The sequence below is a fragment of the Amphibalanus amphitrite genome, unplaced genomic scaffold (assembly GCF_019059575.1).
Source record: "Amphibalanus amphitrite isolate SeventyFive unplaced genomic scaffold, NRLGWU_Aamphi_draft 000540F_arrow, whole genome shotgun sequence".
Taxonomy (NCBI): Eukaryota; Metazoa; Arthropoda; class Thecostraca; order Balanomorpha; family Balanidae; genus Amphibalanus; species Amphibalanus amphitrite.
The window spans coordinates 404475-424353 of record NW_024882034.1 but is presented as its reverse complement, the minus strand read 5'-3'; the positions used below and the strand labels follow the sequence as shown (position 1 = coordinate 424353).

The window sequence follows — 19879 nt, the reverse complement described above, 5'->3', positions numbered from 1 at the left end:
AAAAAAAGAAAACATCTGCAAAAAAAGTGTGGTATTCCGTCTCAAAGCTGTGGGGGCACCGCCCCCACGGCCCCAGAGTTGGGGGGGCAAGCTGTCCCCACTGCCCCCCCCCCCCCCCCCCGGCTCCCGCGCCGATGGTTACGGACGCCATCAGGAGGTGAGGCGGTCTCTCGGAGATAAAAAACCTTCCTCACAGCCTGGCAGTTACCGGCCCCGGTGCAGATCGCTAACGATATAATAACCAGGGCCCAGTCGGCGACCACTCCGCCAGCGGTCAATGCTAATCGTCCCTCACTGTCGTCTGCCTGAGCGGCATCTGGCAAACGACCAAAAACCTTCAAGGTCGGCTCTATAACCGGGCTATTGATTCTCCGCCCACAAGCACAGGTCGAAGGGGATTTTAGCTACCTACTTAAACGCTCACTAAATTCGCGGTCAAAGCGGCCTTGTTAATAGCGTAGACCCAGAGAGCAGTCGAGCAAAAAATGAGCATCTTCAAGGTCAACTGTCTCAGAAGTTTGCATTGGTGAGGATTTTTCAGTGCTCGCGTTAGCACTCGCGTATAATGAAAAAGCCTATCGTTTTATGCACACGTCTTGGGCAAGAGGGAGGCCCCTTACCATTGTAGTTATAAATGGACAAGTATTGTATCGAGAGTACATGAACCTCCAGGCTCCACGAATTAAACTATTAAAACAGTTACATTTAAGGCGTACCCGGTACCGGTTTCGTCTATTGACTTCTTCAGCGCCGTATGAAACAAGGAACCTTGTTTTCCTTGTTTCATACGGCGCTGAAGAAGTCAATAGACGAAACCGGTACGCCTTAAATGTAACTGTTTTAATAGTTTAATTCGTGGAGCCTGGAGGTTCATGTACTCTCGATACGCCCCTTACCATGTTGTCCCTAATTGCGCTAGGTCATGACGGGAAAAGAAGAAGCATGTGTGCCCTCACAAGACGCAGTGAGTGGTGCCCATTTTTAGGATTTCAAGACAATCGGTGACCTTCCAGGTCGTCAGATAAAAGAACCCAAGATTGCGATTTTTTTTTGCATTTTTATGACCGACTTATCGTCATTGTAAATTGGACTGATTTGACCTTGTTTGGCCTCCCTGTGACGTCACAGGTCAAATATCAAAGTCATCGATATCTTATCTTGTGCTGTGCATCTCGATGAGCTCTTTCGAATGCCGTTTGAATTTTTCCGATCCGGCTATTGGTTCCGGAGATACGACGGGGGGCCCATTGCCCCCCCCCCCCCCAACAGGATGTGGAACCTGCCAGACCTCAACGGGGCGCGGCCGCGGGATAAGAGATCTGTATCATATAAGAAAGAGCGGTGCACCGTCTAAGCCCCATGTGCCGTGCATGCGTCCCGTGCCGTGTATGCGTCCCGTGCCGTGCATACGTCCCGTGCCGTGTACGCGTCCCGTGCCGTGTATGCGTTCCGTGCCGTGTATGCGTCCCGTGTGGCGCGCCTCGTCGGCGGGTCGGTCGGTGCGCCGCGCGCTGTGCCCGACCGTCTGTCTCAGCTCAGACGCCGGCTGGCGGCGGGTGGCGGAGGGTGGGGCGACCCATGCCGGTCAGCTCAGGGTAGTCTGTGGCTTCTGGAGTCTGGAGTCTGGAGCTGTGGCTTTTCCTGGTGGTGCCGCGGTGGAGCGTGTGTTGAATGGTTGGTGGATGAACGGTGGTGATAGTGGAACCACGGGACACACTGGATGTCGTCTGCCTGCATTTGAGGAGTGAGCGTACTATGAAGAACGTTCAACTGAGGCGGCGGTCCGGGCCATGGTAACTTTGAAATTGGTTGTGGTCGTGCAGCCCAACTGTCGGTGCTGCAGTCTGGAGCGTTGATCGAAGGTGAGCACGCGATGGGATGACGATTGCATATGGATCTCGTGAAATTTAGGGTTGTTCTCGCCGCAGACAGCTTTTTGTTACGCATATGAAGATAGGTATTTCTATACGTACTGCTCATTTTTGCTTTGTTTGGAAATGGAAGTAACAACAACTGGAAAAGTGATGTCTCAGGCTTTTTAAAAAGTGTTCAGGTACTGTGTGCAAATTAATTGTAAAATAGATAATGGGTGATGCTAAGAAGCTACGCCACGTTCAAGCCTTCTGCTCGGACGATGCCTAAGCTTTGCTCTTAGAAATGTCCGCCATTGTTGTTGAAGAAAGGCACGCTGAACACTTGCGGTCAAGTGAGTGATTACGTTAAATATTTAGATCTTGACAGCCACTGTAACGCTGAAGTGACTTCGCGCGAATTAGATGCGTCCTGGTCCAAGGAAATATGCACATAGGTACGCACATTACCAGAGTGCTGGAGCGACGGTATTGAAGTGTTTCGCTCCCCCACCTCTCACCGTTATAACTCAGATGTGATAGGGACAATATATAGCATACTAAGTGCAATGTTCCGAGAGGTAAACAATAAAAATACCCGTTTTTACGAAGGCCATCTGGTTCACATTTGGTGCGGATTAGGTGCAGATTTGGTCAAATTAGGTTAATTGTGTTTCTTAAAAGTTACCATTTTGGGTTGCGCAGATGCTTATACACCTCATTTTTCAAACTATCAGACATTTTCGATTAAATACACGATAGAAAGATATTTATTGTATTGTAAAAGATATTTGGGTGCAGATTTGGTCAGATTAGGTGCATTCACCAGATAGCCCGTCGTGACAACGGCTAATATGGATTGTAATGTAGAGGAAGTGCTATTTCTTTGATGAGATACACTTTCATAAGGATAAGCCGTCTTGGAGTCCACAAAGCTTTTCGTTTTAGCAAACGATAGAAATGTTATGCCCTATACATTAGGGTGTTTCACATTTTCAAAGTGCCATATTGCGAGTCATATCGATGTTCCCCTCAAATGTCATCTGCTCACAAGTTTCTGTGTAAAATTTCACTTCATTCTGATGATGTTTAGAGGTCGCACATTTCTGCGACTTTTCATCTCTGATTTTGTTTCTGGCCGTAACATGAGTAGTCTTCCTGCGAACTGATTTGGTTGAGAAAGCCAGGCAGTGGCGGCGGAATAGGGGGTGCAGGAGGTGCAGCTGCACCCCCATCGAAAAACATGGGGGTGCAAACATATCTTTTTTGCACCCCCAAAATCCATACAAGGGGCCCGTCGCACCATCCAATACATTTTCTCCTGAAAACCAGTGATCGGGAAACGAACACTGATGTGGAATCATCCGGGGTGTCTATTTATGGTCAGGAGCGCCCCATGCTAGTCGGGGCCTCCACACCGGCTAGAAGTGTCCCGAGCCGCGTTTGGTGCTCCACACGGCATCTGAGGGCCCCCACGACGGCCTCAGAGGGCCCTTTTATGACGATCTCTGAGGGCTCCCACCTGAGGGCTTTGTCCCCTGTGGCCCTACAACGGCCATTAAGGGCCCTCGTGACGACCGCTGAGGGTCCCACAGAGACTCCAGGGGCCACGCTGGCCTCTGAGGGCCCATATGACGGCCTCTGAGGGCCCTTACGATGATCTCTGTGGGCTCTCACGACGAACTCTGTCCCCTTGGGCCCTATAACGACCACTAAGGGCCCTCATGACGACCGCTGAGGGTCCCACAGGACTCCAGGGGCCCCACTGGCCCCTGAGGGTCTCTACGACGGTCTCTGAGGGCCCTCGTGACGGCCCTAGACCCAACTCAAGTCTGAGGGTCCATTTGGCTTCAGGCGGCCCAGCGACGGCCTCTGAGGGCCCCAACACAACCAGGCTGCGGGGGCTATGCTGGCATCTGAGGGCTCTGCAACGGTCTATTGAGGGCGGCAGGGCCCTAACAACGATGGCCTGCGAGTCGTGGAACTCAACCGGAAGGCGCTGCCCAAGCGCACCAAGGAAGGTTGTGCCCCCTTCTCTGTGTAACGAGTTTTGGTGACAAAAGTGTGCGACCCCTAAATATACTAAAATTTGGGTTTCAAGCGTATCAATCGATTCAGTTTTACGGGTAGAGTTGGGGCAAAGTCGATATGGCTGAGTTTTGAACCAACATTATTTTACCATAGTGTAATGAAACACCCTACTATACATATAAAATGACTTGTTATATCCTTTATAGAAAAAAAAAACAATAGATGCCTACCGGGTATTTACTCTTTCATCGAATTCGTGACGAAGCAGCATAAGATAAAATGACACTTTACATCAGGGTTGTGCTTGACTCATGAGTCGAGTCAGAAATTTGACTCAACTCTGACTCAAATGAGTCAGGGTTGAGTCGAGTCGGATAAAATGTTGAGCTGTTGAGTTGAGTCAGAGTTGAGTCGGACAAAAATATTAAGGTGTTGAGTTGAGTCAGAGTTGAGTCAGTAAAATAACTTTTGACATTGAGTTGAGTCAAAAACATTTAGGAACATGAGTCAGCTGACTCACCTTTCTAGAAACATAAATATATAAGCTTTTCATTCTCCCCTCGCTTAACAGCTTAGGCCTGGCCTTGCTGCCGAATTTTTTCACCCCCCCCCCCCGCTCAACAGCTTTTTTATATGAGTCAATTTTGAGTCAACACACTTGAAGTTGAATGCTGAGTCGAGTCGGCAAATTTTTTTGAGTCGAGCACAACCCTGCTTTACATTACAGAAGTATTACATTTTTCATGGTTCCAATGTTAATGTCAGCATTGAACATCTTCGCTCCAGCTGTAAATAAAACCGGGGTGGCATTCACTTACTTACATTGTAAAAATATAAGTGACCGCGGGAACGTCTACGGTCTAAAGCTGGTCGCGAGATCAGTTTTTACTTTGTGGCCCGACCACAATAACCTTAGTGGATCCAGTTGTAATTGGAGATCTCGCCCTGCTTCTATAGCTCTGGTCTAAGAGGACTGTCGCTCTAGCCGAGTTTGGTCGTGGGAGTTGACTGCGGCTTCCGACAGAAAAGACAGAAGTTGTGTCACAGAGTAGATTGCTTCATATCCCCTAGGTCTTCAAAGTGTAAAACGGGACATTTCCACGACATCAGTTGATTTACGTTATGAGCTTTGTCCCTTTTTCTTGAGGGTATATGTCCTCCATACCTACGTACTCTATCAGATTAACTCGGAGTTCACTTTGGCTCAGCCACCCTCGAGTAGGCATTGTTATTCATGAGTAGATTTATGATTTATTGCTGACAGTTGATATGTATCTTTCATTTGCGTATTCTTGGTTGCTGACTTTACATTTGCAGTGTAAATAGCATAACGACAGTTATGGATGGCCTGTTGTTACGCCTTTCCTTGCATCAATTATCCTTTTACCTGTGGCATTTAGTTTCTTGATTTTAAAACATGCAAAGATGCTAAAGAGCAGCCTCTGAAGCATACCAATTACCAATCTAAACTCAGTTATCTATATTCTAATCCATCTCCGGGTCTTGTTCTGTTGTTAGCCGCTCTCAGTTTCCCTATTCTCTCTCAGATCTAGGTATAAAGACGGCAAGGGGCGAGCAGCGGCTGAGTACGAGCAATGCGCCGCCGCTGGCTAAGCCCGCTTCTCGGCTATGAATATGCACGGGATGTGTTGGCCTCTCGACACGACCTATAGTACTATGATAACGGGCAGTAGCGGCTCCCTGAGGGCCGCCCTGCATATGCAGCAGATCCCAACGGCCACTTGCCGTCTCCTGTCGATCGCAGCCGGCTTTGAACAATGCCGCGCTCAAGCCACTTCAGCTCTATACTCTAACTCGCTGATACTGACTCTTAGGTATGTGCAGTATGCAAATGCAATAAATAATCATTTAATGCATTGGCAATCCTAATGCGTGCTGCTTTATCTATTGTTGCATTGCTTTAGCTATTATCCTGACATTTGCTGTGGGAGGCGTTATTTCATTCCGTAGTTCCGGAATAGCTTTTGAACATAGTTAATTATTTACCTGTTGAGAAACTAACTTGTACAACTTTCAGTTGTGAGACTGAACCGGTTCGCTGCGGCGCTCGATACGTGAGAATCCAGCCCGCACTGGGATGGTTTAGGTTTGCACAGCCGAGTGCAGATGGCGCGGGCGACGGTCATGGTTAGGCGGAGTCGTAGAGTTGGGTAGGCTGCGCTCTGGCTTTGTGTTGGCCTTCAACTTCTACCAATTACCCGGAATTTTCCGACTGGGCGTAAAGAAGCAGGATCTACTCAGCAAATCTTCTTGGCGCAGTCTTTGACGAGCGACAAGCCAATCCGCGCTTACCAAACTTTGGAACCAAACTTTTAGACATTGGCATAGAAATTAAAATATAAAAATGTCCACCTTTTATCCAATAAATGCGATTTTTGACTTGTTTAAAATTTTAATATCTCAAGATCATATTTGTTGTCACATGTCTGTACATTAACATTTTGTATGTTATTAATTTAACCAGATGAGCCAAACTATGCGCTTGGCTAGGTGCATTGAGACAGAGTTACTATTTCTTTAAACAATTTTAGCTCGAATGTGTGAATGGACGGATTGACAGAGGCAGAGCCCATCGCTAAGCGGAGCTTGTTGCGTAGACCCCAACCCCTATCATCCGATCGTGCAATTCCGAATAACGGGAGAATTTAGATGTCAAAGTTTAACGTTCACTTCAAAGCCGGATACTACCTGCGCCACTTAGCTCTGACTTCAACTAACTAGCTGCGGCTGCTCCCACCAACCGCAGACCATCCCCTTCAGGAGTCTGAAATAACGAGCGCTGCAACGACTCGAACTCGGGCTCTCACTACTGCGAGTCCAACGCTCTAGCAACTGAGCTACGGGACAGGCATAATGAAAAATGGAATACAGGGAAAAAATCGAAAGATTGTAAAAAGAAAAAAATTGTTGAATATCAGAAGCAGAACGTTTTGCTCAAGTCACTATAAACCAACATTAAAATGTTTTTATTCTACGAGCGCCCAAAGTGATATGTCGATAACTATGGCCCTGGCACTGCATAATAACGGCGCCAAGACCTTCATCATTCTACTGGAGAGCATTGGGTTGATCTGAGCCGATGACGTCAGCAGGGGTCGCTTGTTTACAGCCCAGTTCAAATTGGATGAACATATTCTGATAAATTCCGAAGCGTTAGCGTCCATCCAATAAACTCCCTTCAGTAGTCTCCTTTTCGCAGAAAGGCGAGGTGATAATCAGTATAGGGCTGTTAAGTGTGACGTCACGGTTCCAACAGCTGACTGCGCTAATGCTGTAGAGATAGGGGATTATCTAGAAAGGTGTATTGTGGCGATTCAAAAATTGTCCGACCCTGATTTGGAATTTCTTTGGAAACTTAGATGGATGAATAACATTTCTGAAATTGATTTGCTTCAAGTTTCATCGAAATTTGGCTGAAAAAGCCCAAAGAAATGTGAGGCTACTAAATTCACAATGGTGTTAGCATTTGTGGCGCATATGTGACATTTGGTGAAAACCACGTGAAAACAATAGTACGTTACGGACATTTGCACGTTTCTGGGCTGCAGGCTGTGTTTGACGTGTTTGGGCATGGTGTGAGCTATCATGGCCTTCGTTAGTGTTGCAGCCATAGGTGATTTTTTTCAAACTATGTCCAGTGTGATTGAGAAGGGTGAAAGAGCATTGGATGGTGGCAAAATCCGATCCATTGCCCTGCAGGATGGCAAATACATTGTGGCTTCTGTTGAGGCCAGCATGAAGAAAAGGACCTATGATGTTCAAGTGAGTATTTCTTCATGCTTGTGATAGGCATTTCAAGTACTTTATGAAATCTGCCTTCATGAAATCGTGGCATGAATGTGGGAACAAAATTGCAATTGCAATTGAGAATGAGGTGAATGTGGCAAAAGTATTGAGTGAACATGACCAAATAAAAGAAACATTTCATTATATATTTTCATTCGAGTCTACATAGGTACTCCATAGTTCTTTATATTATCCCCATGTGACAGGCATCTTGCATTATTTTACCTTAGCAAAAGCTGAATAGGAAAAATGAGATGCCACGGTAGCAGACGTAGCACGAGCTGCCATATGCCCCAGAATGCATTTTGCTAACCAAATCAAAACACCTAACCAAAGATACGTAACCTGACCTACAATCTACTTCCTACAACCTACAACCTTGAACCTACCACCTTCAACCTATGATATCTCACATGGCAGCTCGTGCTATGTCTGCCCTACCAGTACCGAGGCCACTTGGTATTGTTTGTGGAGGACCTGACCTCCTCCAGCCCGGAGTGTAGTTGATGTTAGCTTGGTTTTAAATTTAAGTGTATAGTAAAATGATAGATCAATTGATCTACGTAGCAAGTGTGCGGCAGACTTGTGTGGCATCCTGTGCAACCATGGACATTTAGTGGAATTAAATGGATAGGAGGGTTTATAAGTTGAAATGGAAATGGCAATTTGGTTTAGGCGATGTATCTAATCTTCAGTCTCACTTCATTCAAGATCACTCAAAGAAATTTGCTTTCAAATTTCAGTTATTTTTGTTTACTTTTATTAAAGCATCCCCAGATATACAGCATATACTTTTAAAAAGCAATCCCTTTTTGCTAAAATCTAACATCAAGTCATTGTCCAAAACATTTATGTTTTGTAATATCAACTATGATTATAATGCATATTTGGAAGGTTCTATGAATATAAACAGCTGCAATCAATTGTGCTCATTTTGTGAACTTATTTTCATGATAAACATTTCACTTGAGTGAAACGTCCACTTTGATATTAATTGAATATGGTTTGAACTAATGTGTTAGAAAAATATCATGCAGGTATTTAATAAAAATCTGAATAAGGCTTGCTGATTACCTGCTGCAAAGGTGTAAATTGTTGTTATTCTGTGTTTCAGGTCACTGTCGAGAACAAGAAGCCAGTGGATGGAAGCTGCACATGCCCAAATGGTCAGCATCGGTGCTCCCACATGGCTGCCATCCTTCTGTATGCACAGAAGAACTGGTCGCAGACTGATCGGCAGTGTCAATGGAACCGAGGATCCAGCAACGCGACAATGTTGAAAGCAAAGGAGATGTTCCCCCAGGAAGACAGTTCTTTGCTGGTGAGCTCTGTCAAAGAGGACCAACTGGCATGGCTGTATGACCAGGTGAGGGAGCAGCCATGTGGGCTGGCATGGCTGTTGGCTCCAGAGTCTCAGCCTTCCCCAGAAGAGAAGGTACCAAACATCGACAGCATCCTAACTAGTGCTGAGTTTCATGCATCAGCTGACAAGTCCCACTTCCTTTTAGCAATGCTGTCTCTTTCAAAGGAAGAGATTGCAGAGGTGCAGAGGGTGACCAGTGGTCAGGTCAAAAACCCCAAGTGGTTTGTTGCTAGAAAGGGAAGGCTGACATCGAGCAACTTCGGCCTCGTCTTGAAGGCAATTGCCAGAGGAAGATACCCAAAGTCACTATTCAAAAGGCTCCTTGGTGGCTATGACCCATCCGGCAGTGCAGCTGTAAAATGGGGACGAACCCACGAAGCAGCTGCAAAGCGAGCGTATGAAAATCGCACTGGAAAAAAGGTGGAAGAGAATGGGATTTTTCTCTCTGAAGATGGTATGCTTGGGGCCTCTCCAGATGGTGTAGTGGGGGATACACTCCTAGAGGTGAAGTGTCCGTGGACACACAGGTGTCGAACGATCCAGGAAGCCGTGCAAGCAGATGGAAAGTTTTTCTTGGACGAAAACCTGAATCTTAAAGAAGATCACGATTACTTCCACCAGGTACAGGGCCAGATGTGGTTAAGTGGCTTCACCAAGTGTGACTTTGTTGTCTGGACGACTCGTGACTTACACATCGTTACCATCGCCAGAAGCGATTCATGGACTGTAAACCTAGAACTCCTAAAACAGTTCTATAGGGTCCACATGGTGCCGAGCATCATCGGGTCCGCTTAACCCGCAGGGCTCATGCCTGCTGGGCGATATGAGATTTGCCACTGTGATGTAATGTGTACAGGTGCGCGCCAGGCTGGTTGTCGTGTTTCACTTTCAAACGTCAAACTGTGTGTAATGTACAGGTGCGTAAGTAAATGTGTGTCACTGTACAGGTGCGCGCCAGGCTGGTTGTCGTGTTTCACTTTCAAACGTCAAACTGTGTGTAAATAATGCAAATAATAAACATACATGTTTGTGGACAGTTTTATTGACAAGTAAATGTCGCGTACCACAGCGCACAGCTGAAACAATTTCCAGATTATCATACTTCCATGACAGCTATAACTCAAGAAGTGTTTCATCAGACAGTGAAGACATATCAAACAGTTCGCAAACCAGTTTAGGACAAAATGCACAGTTTCCCGCGATAGTACTCCGGGCGTTGGTGAGAAAAACACAGACAATGCTATTGACTTACTTCAATTGATAACTACGCAAACGTTGCATCTAACAGGGTGATACCACTAATAACGCGCAGTTTGCTACCCGGCTCAAGAGGACATGTTGCTAAGTTTCTCGTGGCTTATGATAGGGCTCTGGGCGGTGGTGAGGAAGGCACAGACACGAACTATATTGTCTATCATATTCCTATACTGGTGGGGTATGCCATCTAAAATGGTGTAATACTTCAGCCGCTGAATCGCGCGCTCAACGTGCACGCGGGCTTCGGCAACTTCCCTGTTGTGCATCACCTCTTGCTTGGTGAACTGAGGCTGAAATAGATACGCAGGTGTGTTGACGGTGACGCCATCAGGTACAATGTCCTTGATAGGAAAACCTTTGTCAGCCAGGATGAGGTCGCCTGTGGTTAGCTGCTCCAACAGGCCGCTAGTCTCCACGATGAGCTTGTCAGAGGCATTGCCGCCGTAAACGTCACTGACAAAGTTCACAGTGCCATTGGGTGCCACCCCAACCATGACCTTGAAGGTGTTGGCAGCTTTGTAAGCACTGTAGGTGCTTGAGCGGCCCTCACAGCTATCAGGTCGCTGAATCCTAATTTCTGTGCAATCAAGTGTCGTCCTGCAGTGCCTGAACTTCCTGAACGATGCTGGCATAGATTGAGAATTCTTTTCTCTACTAGGCATACCCTTCCCAAAAATAGGCTTGAACAGAGCCTCAGCGAAGATGGACACAAATGTCCTGAAGACATTTGTAACGGTGGCTACACTCTTGTTAAATCTCACGCTTAGATCTGTGTGCCCAAAGTTGTGTCGCAGTTTCATCAACACCAGGAGAATTTGGTCCTCTAATGTCATCGTTGTGACCTTGAAGGTGTGGTATGTAAAATCACACATGCTCACATATGTGACTAGAGTTTCAAACATTGCTCTGCTCAAACTAGTATAGTAAGTTACTAGCTGTTCGCTATGGCTAATCTGGTTGTAGCAGAACCTCTGCTGCTGATAAGCTGCTGCAGTTTCAAGTCGTTTGATATGCTGTTTGAGAAGCTCGTTCTCGGCAGACAACATGGCCTCACTATGCACAGGTGGTCCAAGGACAGCATCTTCCATTTCCACAGCTGCATCTTGTCTTCTGTTTCCAGGAGAAGAGTGATGGGGTCTGGTATCATCAGGCAAGTTGATCCGCTTCCCTTCATTCCATGGAAACCTCACTGGACCTGCTTTTTTGCCATTAGGGAAGTGCCACGAACAGATCCTTGTGTGTTCGGTAGGGGTGAAGTTCTCCCTCCTGCAACAGAAAAAAGGGATTACATGATGATTTAGATTAGGCATGCATGATTAGGATGACGCAAGTTACAAGCCCTTCAAGTAGAAAATATCCACAAAAACAGGTTCATGCGATTGTTTCTGAAATGAAGCTTGCCAGTTTATTAATAATTTTCAATTTGAATGTTACAAAATGTAAATGTTTCAATGTTCATATCCAAAACATACAACAGACTTGGTAAATATATTTGTGCTATGACTACTGTTACTGCTATTTATGGAGTACCTACGCACCATGCACAAGTGATTGACGATCAAGGCTCTGAGTTAACCTTGTGAATCATTCCGTAATGATGCCAAAAATAAATATTTATCATTATCTGATATTATATACTCTATAGCTTTTATAGAAATAGTTAACAATAATTTGATGTTTTTATTAAAAGGTAAGATGCCATATTTCCCTTGCACGATTTATGGAAAAGATTTATGATGGGATTTATGAAAGCTTGACATGTAAAATATGCTGATTCTCAAAATTCTTACTAACCTTATCGCACGAATGTAGCGTTGACGGATCAGTTTGTTGCTGGGAAACCTGTAGAACGCATATTTGTTTTTGTCCCCTGACCGGTTCGTACAGCCTGGGACACAGCAATTCACCATCTCGATGTTCAAAGCTTAAAACAAGCGTGCGTCTTGTGATAGCTGACCTGAGGTCTGAGAAACACAGTAGGTATATCTAATTAATAACCCACTCTGGCACATGGATATGCAGTGCCTAGTGGGTGCCTACCTACATGCCAAGTTTCAGCGCAATCGGCCAAGTAGTTACCGAGATATTGCAACAATTACAAAACTGACACCTCTTCGTTTTGCACGTGGCACGTGCATAAGGGGTCACCCACATGCATCGGGAATAGTCCAATACTTGGTAGAAGGAATGAAGCTACCCTACAAAATTTACCGCATGTAAATCGGTCAAGTGGTTGCTGAGATATAAGCCTCGCAAAAGCGTCCGCACGGCCGGCCGGCCGCTCATACTCAGAAATTTCCGTTAATCTAAGGAAAGACTACGCTCGCTTCGCTCGCTCCGTAACGAGGTTTTATCTAATGACTTCTATGATGGCGTAGTCATATAAAACATGCTTTAAAAAATGCATCTAGACCACACATCTTTAATTTGAAGCCAGTGCTAGATTATATTGGTATCAGCTCTCCTACAGACGCAGTGACTGGCGTTTCTACAGAAGCTTGAATGTGGAATCATGCAATGTTTATCGCAGCCATACATAGACCTCTGTGCCGCAGCATATACCTATTTCGGCAGTAAAGTGCAAGGTGACTCCCAAAGAAATGTGGAAGACGAATCGTGTAACTTTCTTGCATTGTTACACGATTCGCTACTCCCGCGTTAGCTGCAAAGTACGCACTGTGCAGAGATATGCCTAGTCCTGTATAATGCATTAGGGGGGTCCGAAATGTATTAAAGTTGTCCGAAACCACGGGAACCGGGTTTTTCCCATAGGTCCTTTCAATACGTTTCCAAAATGGTGCGGCAATCGAAATTTTAAAGAACTTTCACCTTGCCTCAAATCGATTGAAAGTTTCTCAAATTTAGCCAATTTAGTACTTCATGAACTTTCGCTTTTAACATACGTCCCACAGTTTAATGCGCAATTGATTGGGCCGGTGATCTTGTTTTCAAGGAAAAATAGCTGCACAAATCACAAAATATATTATCATGCATGCCAAGAGCCAAATGATGAAATCACATCATGACTAAATACCATGTGGATTGCAATAAATCACTTAAAATATCGCGTATCAAGATCCCCAGAATAGGAATCGTTTTGGTCTTTATTTGTCCAAATGCGCCATATGCATCGAGAACTTCCACCTCGCCTGAACTGAGTTGAAAATATCTAGGTAAGCCTATGATTTGAGCCGCGGTCTGTTGCGAGTGCAGACGCCCCCCCCCCCCCCCATTGCGGGTAAATACATGCATGTCATGACCCCTCAAGGTTGGCGAGTGGCGCTTCTCACATTTCTTAATCCTCACAACAGCAGCTGCTGTGCACTTATGCCTGGAGGGAGGGGGGATGAGACATGGCCCTCATGCATTGCCCGCAAAACACTGTGTCAACCATTGTGTCAATTTCACAGCACTGTGTCATCTCGCCTTCAGGTGATGGCGCCATGTCTACCGCAAGACAAACAAGAGCTGGGGCATCCAAGCCTCTAGTTGGCCAGCCGAGTGAGGCCGTTGCTGACCAGTGGGCCGTTGCCTTCCTGGCTGATGATGATACCAGCGGGCTGCTGGCCTTCACCGGAAGGCCGCGACTGCCGACCAGGGGGCAGGTCCTCAGCCTCTACCTCTACATCAGGCAGGTCAAGGGACAATGGTTTCCAGTCAGCGAGATCGCTGACATCGTCCTGACCGAAGTATGCAAATACTGGACAATGGGGAACATCCCGATCGGGGCCAAGAACAAAACGAAGGAGAAGACGTTGGCCCTGATCGACGAGTACCGTAACCTGGGCACTGGTACCGTAACCTGGGCACTGCACTGGTACTGGTAACCTGGGCACTGCCCAGGTTACGGTACTCGTCGATCAGGGCCAACGTCTTCTCCTTCGTTTTGTTCTTGGCCCCGATCGGGATGTTCCCCATTGTCCAGTATTTGCATACTTCGGTCAGGACGATGTCAGCGATCTCGCTGACTGGAAACCATTGTCCCTTGACCTGCCTCATGTGGAGGTAGAGGCTGAGGACCTGCCCCCTGGTCGGCAGTCGCGGCCACAGTGTATATAAATAGTCGCGGCCTTCCGGTGAAGGCCAGCAGCCCGCTGGTATCATCATCAGCCAGGAAGGCAACGGCCCACTGGTCAGCAACGGCCTCACTCGGCTGGCCAACTAGAGGCTTGGATGCCCCAGCTCTTGTTTGTCTTGCGGTAGACATGGCGCCATCACCTGAAGGCGAGATGACACAGTGCTGTGAAATTGACACAATGGTTGACACAGTGTTTTGCGGGCAATGCATGAGGGCCATGTCTCATCCCCCCTCCCTCCAGGCATAAGTGCACAGCAGCTGCTGTTGTGAGGATTAAGAAATGTGAGAAGCGCCACTCGCCAACCTTGAGGGGTCATGACATGCATGTAATTACCCGCAATGGGGGGGGGGGGCGCCTGCACTCGCAACAGATCGCGGCTCAAATCATAGCCTTGCCTAGATATTTTCAACTCAGGTCAGGCGAGGTAGATGTTCTCGATGCATATGGCGCATTTGGACAAATAAAGACCAAAACGATTCCTGTTCTGGGGATCTTGATACGCGATATTTTAAGTGATTTATTGTAATCCACATGGTATTTAGTCATGATGTGATTTCATCATTTGACTCTTGGCATGCATGATAATATATTTTGTGATTTGTGCAGCTATTTTTCCTTGAAAACAAGATCACCGGCCCAATCAATTGCGCATTAAACTGTGGGACGTATGTTAAAAGCGAAAGTTCATGAAGTACTAAATTGGCTAAATTTGAGAAACTTTCAATCGATTTGAGGCAAGGTGAAAGTTCTTTAAAATTTCGATTGCCGCACCATTTTGGAAACGTATTGAAAGGACCTATGGGAAAACCCCGGTTCCCGTGGTTTCGGACAACTTAAATACATTTCGGACCCCCCTAATAATGCATATCTTGTCTCTGAGGCCTCCATTGCAGTACGCAGACATTTTGGAGACATTCAAAATCTACCTTTGATCTTTCAGCGATCCCTCTGTCTATGTGTCTACTGTCTCGTTTGCGTCTTTCGGCGAGGACCGACTATAGGACGACTCCCGCCGGGCCCCCACCTCCCCGGTGTAATTTCACGGAGCTCTTTATTCCGCCCCTTCATTTGGGCGTCGCGGCCACGCCACAGGTATATGGTCGCCCAATTTAAGCAACACAGCTAACTAAGACACTTCATCTCCCGTTACAGCGCCCGTCGAGCGCCCACCGGACCGCTCGGCTCACAAGATCGAGCCGCCACGTCAGAGAGGGGATTACCAATTGCGTCGATACTGCCTCGGGGACGAACCTGGCGCACCGCTGACGTGCCGCGGCGAATCCGACTGACGCCTGGGTGACGAGCGCGGCGCAGTGCAGTGACGTTTGTGGCGCCACTGGCGCGCCTCTATCGCCGGCTGGTGTTCTCCCGGGAGCGGACCTGGTGACGGTGTGTGGCGCCGAGAAGGCGCGGCCTGGTTCCAGATGAAGCCGACGGACGTCTAGGATGCTCGGCGCCCTGGCGTTTGTCCTGCTGCTGAGGTCGTCCGCTGACGGTAAGGAACATATAGGGATCGGCGTGGGTAATCAATCGTTGACAATTACAAACGAGGGGAGTAGCAACCAAGAATAAACTGAGCGTCCGTCGGATCAATGTCTTGCAAATTTGGTAGCAGTATATGACCACAAAGTTCCGTGACTTTTAAATCCAGCTAGCTATGGTATGGATAATTTTAGGATGCATTTTAGCTTTATGCATATTGCGAGAATGTTGTGGATTTGGTTAGAACATCACATAATAGTGACTGTGTAAACAAAGTCATTAGCAGAGCTCAGGCTAACCAGAGCTTGTTGCGCAGCTGTCCCGAGCCTGACCTTTTATCGGAAGGTTCCCGGTTGGTCACAGAATGGAAATACTTACGTTAAGCGCTGGTAACCAAAAACGCCTGTCCCATACCATAATGTATACGCACTCTCAAAGATCCCCAGACGCTGTGATATTGGGAACCGGTCATGCCCAACATGCTTCTGACTTGCCTTATCCGAAGAATAAAATAATTTAGATAAAGCAAATGGAACGGCTCCCTTAGAGGTCATCCAATAGAGAGCATGACCAATAAATTGAGCAGCATGTGACCGGCTTTGATAAATGTCCCTCAACAGATTTGGTGTCGGAGGGTATGATTGATCGCAGCTGTCCCTTTGAGAGAGGTGAAGTGTACTAAAGCGCCTGGTTGCTTTCCGATTGCACCATATGTACTGAGTGTGTTTACTGGCATCAATGTTTATCGTTTGTTAATGTTTACCGAATGTTTACCGAATGTCAATGATCATTGAAGAGGCATGTCAGGCTGATCAATTACAATCAAAACAGCTTTTAGCAAGTTAAACATTACCCTTTTTACTGGACGATACAAAATCACTTTAGTTTTTGCCATAAATTTAGATATACGTATAGTTAGTGGCGTGATCAACGTAAAAGTGAATTTCTGTAAATATCATTTTAATGCTTCATAGATTTTACGTTTTCTATTGCGTGTTTTTTTCCTTGCGAGGAAATGATGGACTGTTTATGAAGTTTTCGAGCTAAACATTTTTCAAACGGTGTCCGCATGCTCACAATTTCCAAAATTTATGAATATCCGAAATACATGTGGAGTAACTTACTACATATCTTTACAATCTTTATGACGTAAATCTTTATGGCGCACCCTGTATATCAGTTTTGCAAACTTTGAACCAGGCACCTCAAATTGTGACCCCAAACCGAATATTTTCCTCACAAAAATGCGGTCAAAGGATAGCATCAGACTCTTCTCTTGTCAACTTGATAACTTTGAGTCTAAGTAGTGGATTACGTTTTCTGAATATGTTTTTAGAGAAGTAATTCAGTTTAATTCCTGTCGCTGCTTATGGTTGCTGATCGGCTCATCCCAATGCACTCGCCCGGCTATATGAACATTCAAACACAACACTTGCGTCCTTAACCAATTTCACTGAGGAAGTGCTGAAACACTTTTACTTTAAATCAATCCTGACTTTAAATTTTCATCGTTTTGCAACTTTGCAGTACTTACAACATTACGGGGTTTCAAGACTGATTTTACATTGCTAGTCCTCACACTCGTGCATAGAGTTACATATGTAGACCTTCATTTGTTCAGATAGCAGGGAGGGGGCCCTTTTATCCACATCCATGCATAGGCGTTACAACACAACCCTTTTCAGCGACAACGCAAGTTTTTCCTTTACCATACTAGGTGGTTTTAGAACACTAAAATACTATTTAAGGCGTCCAAAGATAATCTTTCTGTTTTCAGGAAAATCTAGAATAGGCAATAAGCGTCACTGATTTGTGACCGCGACCGTTCCAGCTGATCGCTTAAATTGTTCGCCACGCACGGTCGGTCCATTCATTCACCTACCAAATGACATCACGCCCTAATCCAATCTTGGAATCGACTCTGGGGGCACGAACCTCCGCAGTCGAGCATACGGCCCATTGATCACGACCCGGCTTCTGCTCCGACCTCGCCCTCGGCCTCAGGCTCGCCGTGTCCACTTTCCAGGCAGGGGCCAAAGTTTCAATAGAGCGACACTAATGTCTGGCGGGAAGCGATCATCGGCGCTGGTAGATGTAGTGACTATTTCCGTATCGGAAGGAGATAATCTGTCGAATTTATGAAGCTTGTACCCGACTCCGGCTGTCTTTATCTGAAAGTGCTTGCCTCCGCTCACCCATGCCTGTTCTTGTCTTCCGTCTCCATCCGTACCGGTCCTTATTTGGAATGCGTCCCCCCGTATACCTACATCCACCCAAATAATATTTCCGTCCGCTCGTTCCCGATCCCTGTCTCCATCCGTACTGACCTTATCTCTCCGTCTGTATACCCCAATACCGTCTCCGTCTACATACACTTGCACTGCTTTTGTCCCCCACTGTCCATTCCCAACCCTTATCTCGGTCCGCTCATTCCTCACACATGTCTCCGTCCGTGCCTGAACACACCGCACTGTCTCCGACGGCCCGTGCCCGACCAGTGCGCTCCGCTGCCGTCCGTCTCGTCTTTGTGGTAGTCGGCCTGCCGCCAGGGGCGATTTCGGCCGTCCGTCGTCACGGACATATTTCACGATGACGGATCGGTGCGGACCTCAGGACGGCCCGACCGCGCTCCACCGGACGCCTAATGAATTCTCGCCACGATCGACGCGACTGCGCCAGCTTCTGCCGCACGCCCCGACGGCCACAAATTCGGCGCGTCGGACCGGCGCCGCGCGTCAACCAGGCCAATGATGGACGGGAGTCGCTCACAAGACCGGGTCACGGAGCGCCGTCTGTCCCCTCCTCCACCCCTCCCCCTCCCCCGACAATGGCACTTGGGGGTCACCGCCCAGGGGTATATCACGTGACCCGTTGCCAATCGGCGGGCAGTGACGGCCCCAGACGGCCGTAACGAGCGCAGAATGAACTGGCCGGGACGGTCAATCGCCGAGTGACGGCCGTCTATAGGAGGTGGACGGTCACGGCAGCTCCAGTAGTGATGGGCTGGACGGTCACTGCGGCTTCCATGGTGGGCTGGACGGCCCTGATGGGTCCAGGGTCGGAGTCATCAGGGGGTCATACCTAGCAGGGAGGGTCGATGAGGTCGGAGACAACGACCCGACCCACCAGCCGAAGTGTCCCCTGTCGGCGCGGCGGGGTGGCCACTGGCCAGGTCGCGAAGACACCGACCCAGCCCGGTGACTGCCCCTTGTCCGCCACTGTCACACTGACAGCGGTAACACAGAAACGCCTATCAGTATACGGCCCTGTGCTGATCCAGAGCTGCTTATGCAGCTGGCAGCCTGCTAGGCAAGAACCGGTGAACAGTGCAGCAATGTCTCTGTTTGGAGAAAACATGAGACATCGTTCCCCTGAATGACACCGCTGAATACATTTGAATACATGAATAACAAAACTGTGCGTTGTGTGATAAAGGGGTAGTTGCTCCATGCGCGATGGGTTATTGTAGGGTGTGCTATAGAGTATAGCGTCTCCACAGGATATGCTTTCAACGTGCCACGCGGATCTTCCTTTAACCCTATTAGTGGCAGGGGGGGGTTGTTTTCATCCACCCCTCAGGGTTTTCGGGAATATCTCCGAAACCGCTGAAGCTTCGATGCTGAAATTTTCTGACTTTTCCTGAAACTAAATGGGGCACATTTCCTGAAAATTTCAAGTTCATAACTTTACCAGAGGCGGCTCCAGAGCACTGGGAATTGGGGAGTCCTATTCGTGAAGCGAGTCATTTGGGCGAAGATCACGATGCTGATGTATTATAACTGTATGCACCAGTTTTACGAACAGTGAATGAAAGGTATCATGTGATAACATATACAAAGTTATTTTGCATCCTCTTTTGACACGTTTTTGCTATAATAGGCGGATCCAGGCGTCCAAAAAGTGGGGGTTAGGTGTTTTACCTCCCAACATAGGTGCCCTGACACCGCCTATGCATGACCAATGCAATTGTAGTCGTTCTCTCATAAGTAAATAGTAACATAACAAGACCA

At 47.2% G+C, this 19879-nt stretch overlaps 3 protein-coding genes across 6 annotated transcripts in view; 2 read left to right on the top strand and 1 right to left on the bottom strand.

Moving 5' to 3' along the window:
* The first annotated feature begins 1314 nt into the window (after nt 1-1314).
* Nucleotides 1315-19879, top strand: part of LOC122393538 (zwei Ig domain protein zig-8-like) — a 36511-nt gene continuing 17946 nt past the window's right edge. Inside the window, exons 1-2 of the mRNA XM_043389703.1 lie at nt 1315-1862; nt 15540-15882. Coding sequence (XP_043245638.1) covers nt 15834-15882 — 49 coding nt within the window. The 5' untranslated portion in view covers nt 1315-1862; nt 15540-15833. The remainder of the gene's footprint in view (nt 1863-15539; nt 15883-19879) is intronic.
* LOC122393537 lies at nt 7182-10083 on the top strand. Of its 3 annotated transcripts, XR_006258709.1 has the most exons (3): nt 7182-7664; nt 8803-9897; nt 9981-10083. XR_006258709.1 is itself a non-coding variant. In XM_043389701.1 (2 exons), exons 1-2 carry the CDS (start codon nt 7488-7490, stop codon nt 9844-9846), a joined length of 1221 nt encoding a protein of 406 aa, XP_043245636.1. In that variant the 5' UTR covers nt 7186-7487; the 3' UTR covers nt 9847-10083. The 3 variants fall into 3 exon arrangements, 2 of the variants coding, with proteins under 2 accessions (XP_043245636.1, XP_043245637.1); XM_043389701.1 differs by having other exon boundaries at nt 7186-7664; nt 8803-10083; XM_043389702.1 differs by lacking the exon at nt 7182-7664 and adding an exon at nt 7684-7776 and having other exon boundaries at nt 8803-10083.
* LOC122393536 lies at nt 10076-12306 on the bottom strand. Of its 2 annotated transcripts, none has more exons than XM_043389699.1 (2): nt 12103-12306; nt 10076-11574 (listed from the first exon to the last, which is right to left on the bottom strand). In XM_043389699.1, exons 1-2 carry the CDS (start codon nt 12216-12218, stop codon nt 10377-10379), a joined length of 1314 nt encoding a protein of 437 aa, XP_043245634.1. In that variant the 5' UTR covers nt 12219-12306; the 3' UTR covers nt 10076-10376. The 2 variants fall into 2 exon arrangements, with proteins under 2 accessions (XP_043245634.1, XP_043245635.1); XM_043389700.1 differs by having other exon boundaries at nt 12216-12257.

What these genes read in the sequence shown, in the direction of transcription:
- LOC122393536 (XM_043389699.1), bottom strand. Translation starts at nt 12,218, where the DNA reads ATGGTGAATTGCTGTGTCCCAGGCTGTACGAACCGGTCAGGGGACAAA. An exon ending in CGCTACATTCGTGCGATAAG is followed by an intron (nt 11,575 to 12,102) that starts GTTAGTAAGAAT and finishes TTTCTGTTGCAG; the next exon opens with GAGGGAGAACTTCACCCCTA.
- LOC122393537 (XM_043389701.1), top strand. Translation starts at nt 7,488, where the DNA reads ATGGCCTTCGTTAGTGTTGCAGCCATAGGTGATTTTTTTCAAACTATG. An exon ending in AAAGGACCTATGATGTTCAA is followed by an intron (nt 7,665 to 8,802) that starts GTGAGTATTTCT and finishes TCTGTGTTTCAG; the next exon opens with GTCACTGTCGAGAACAAGAA.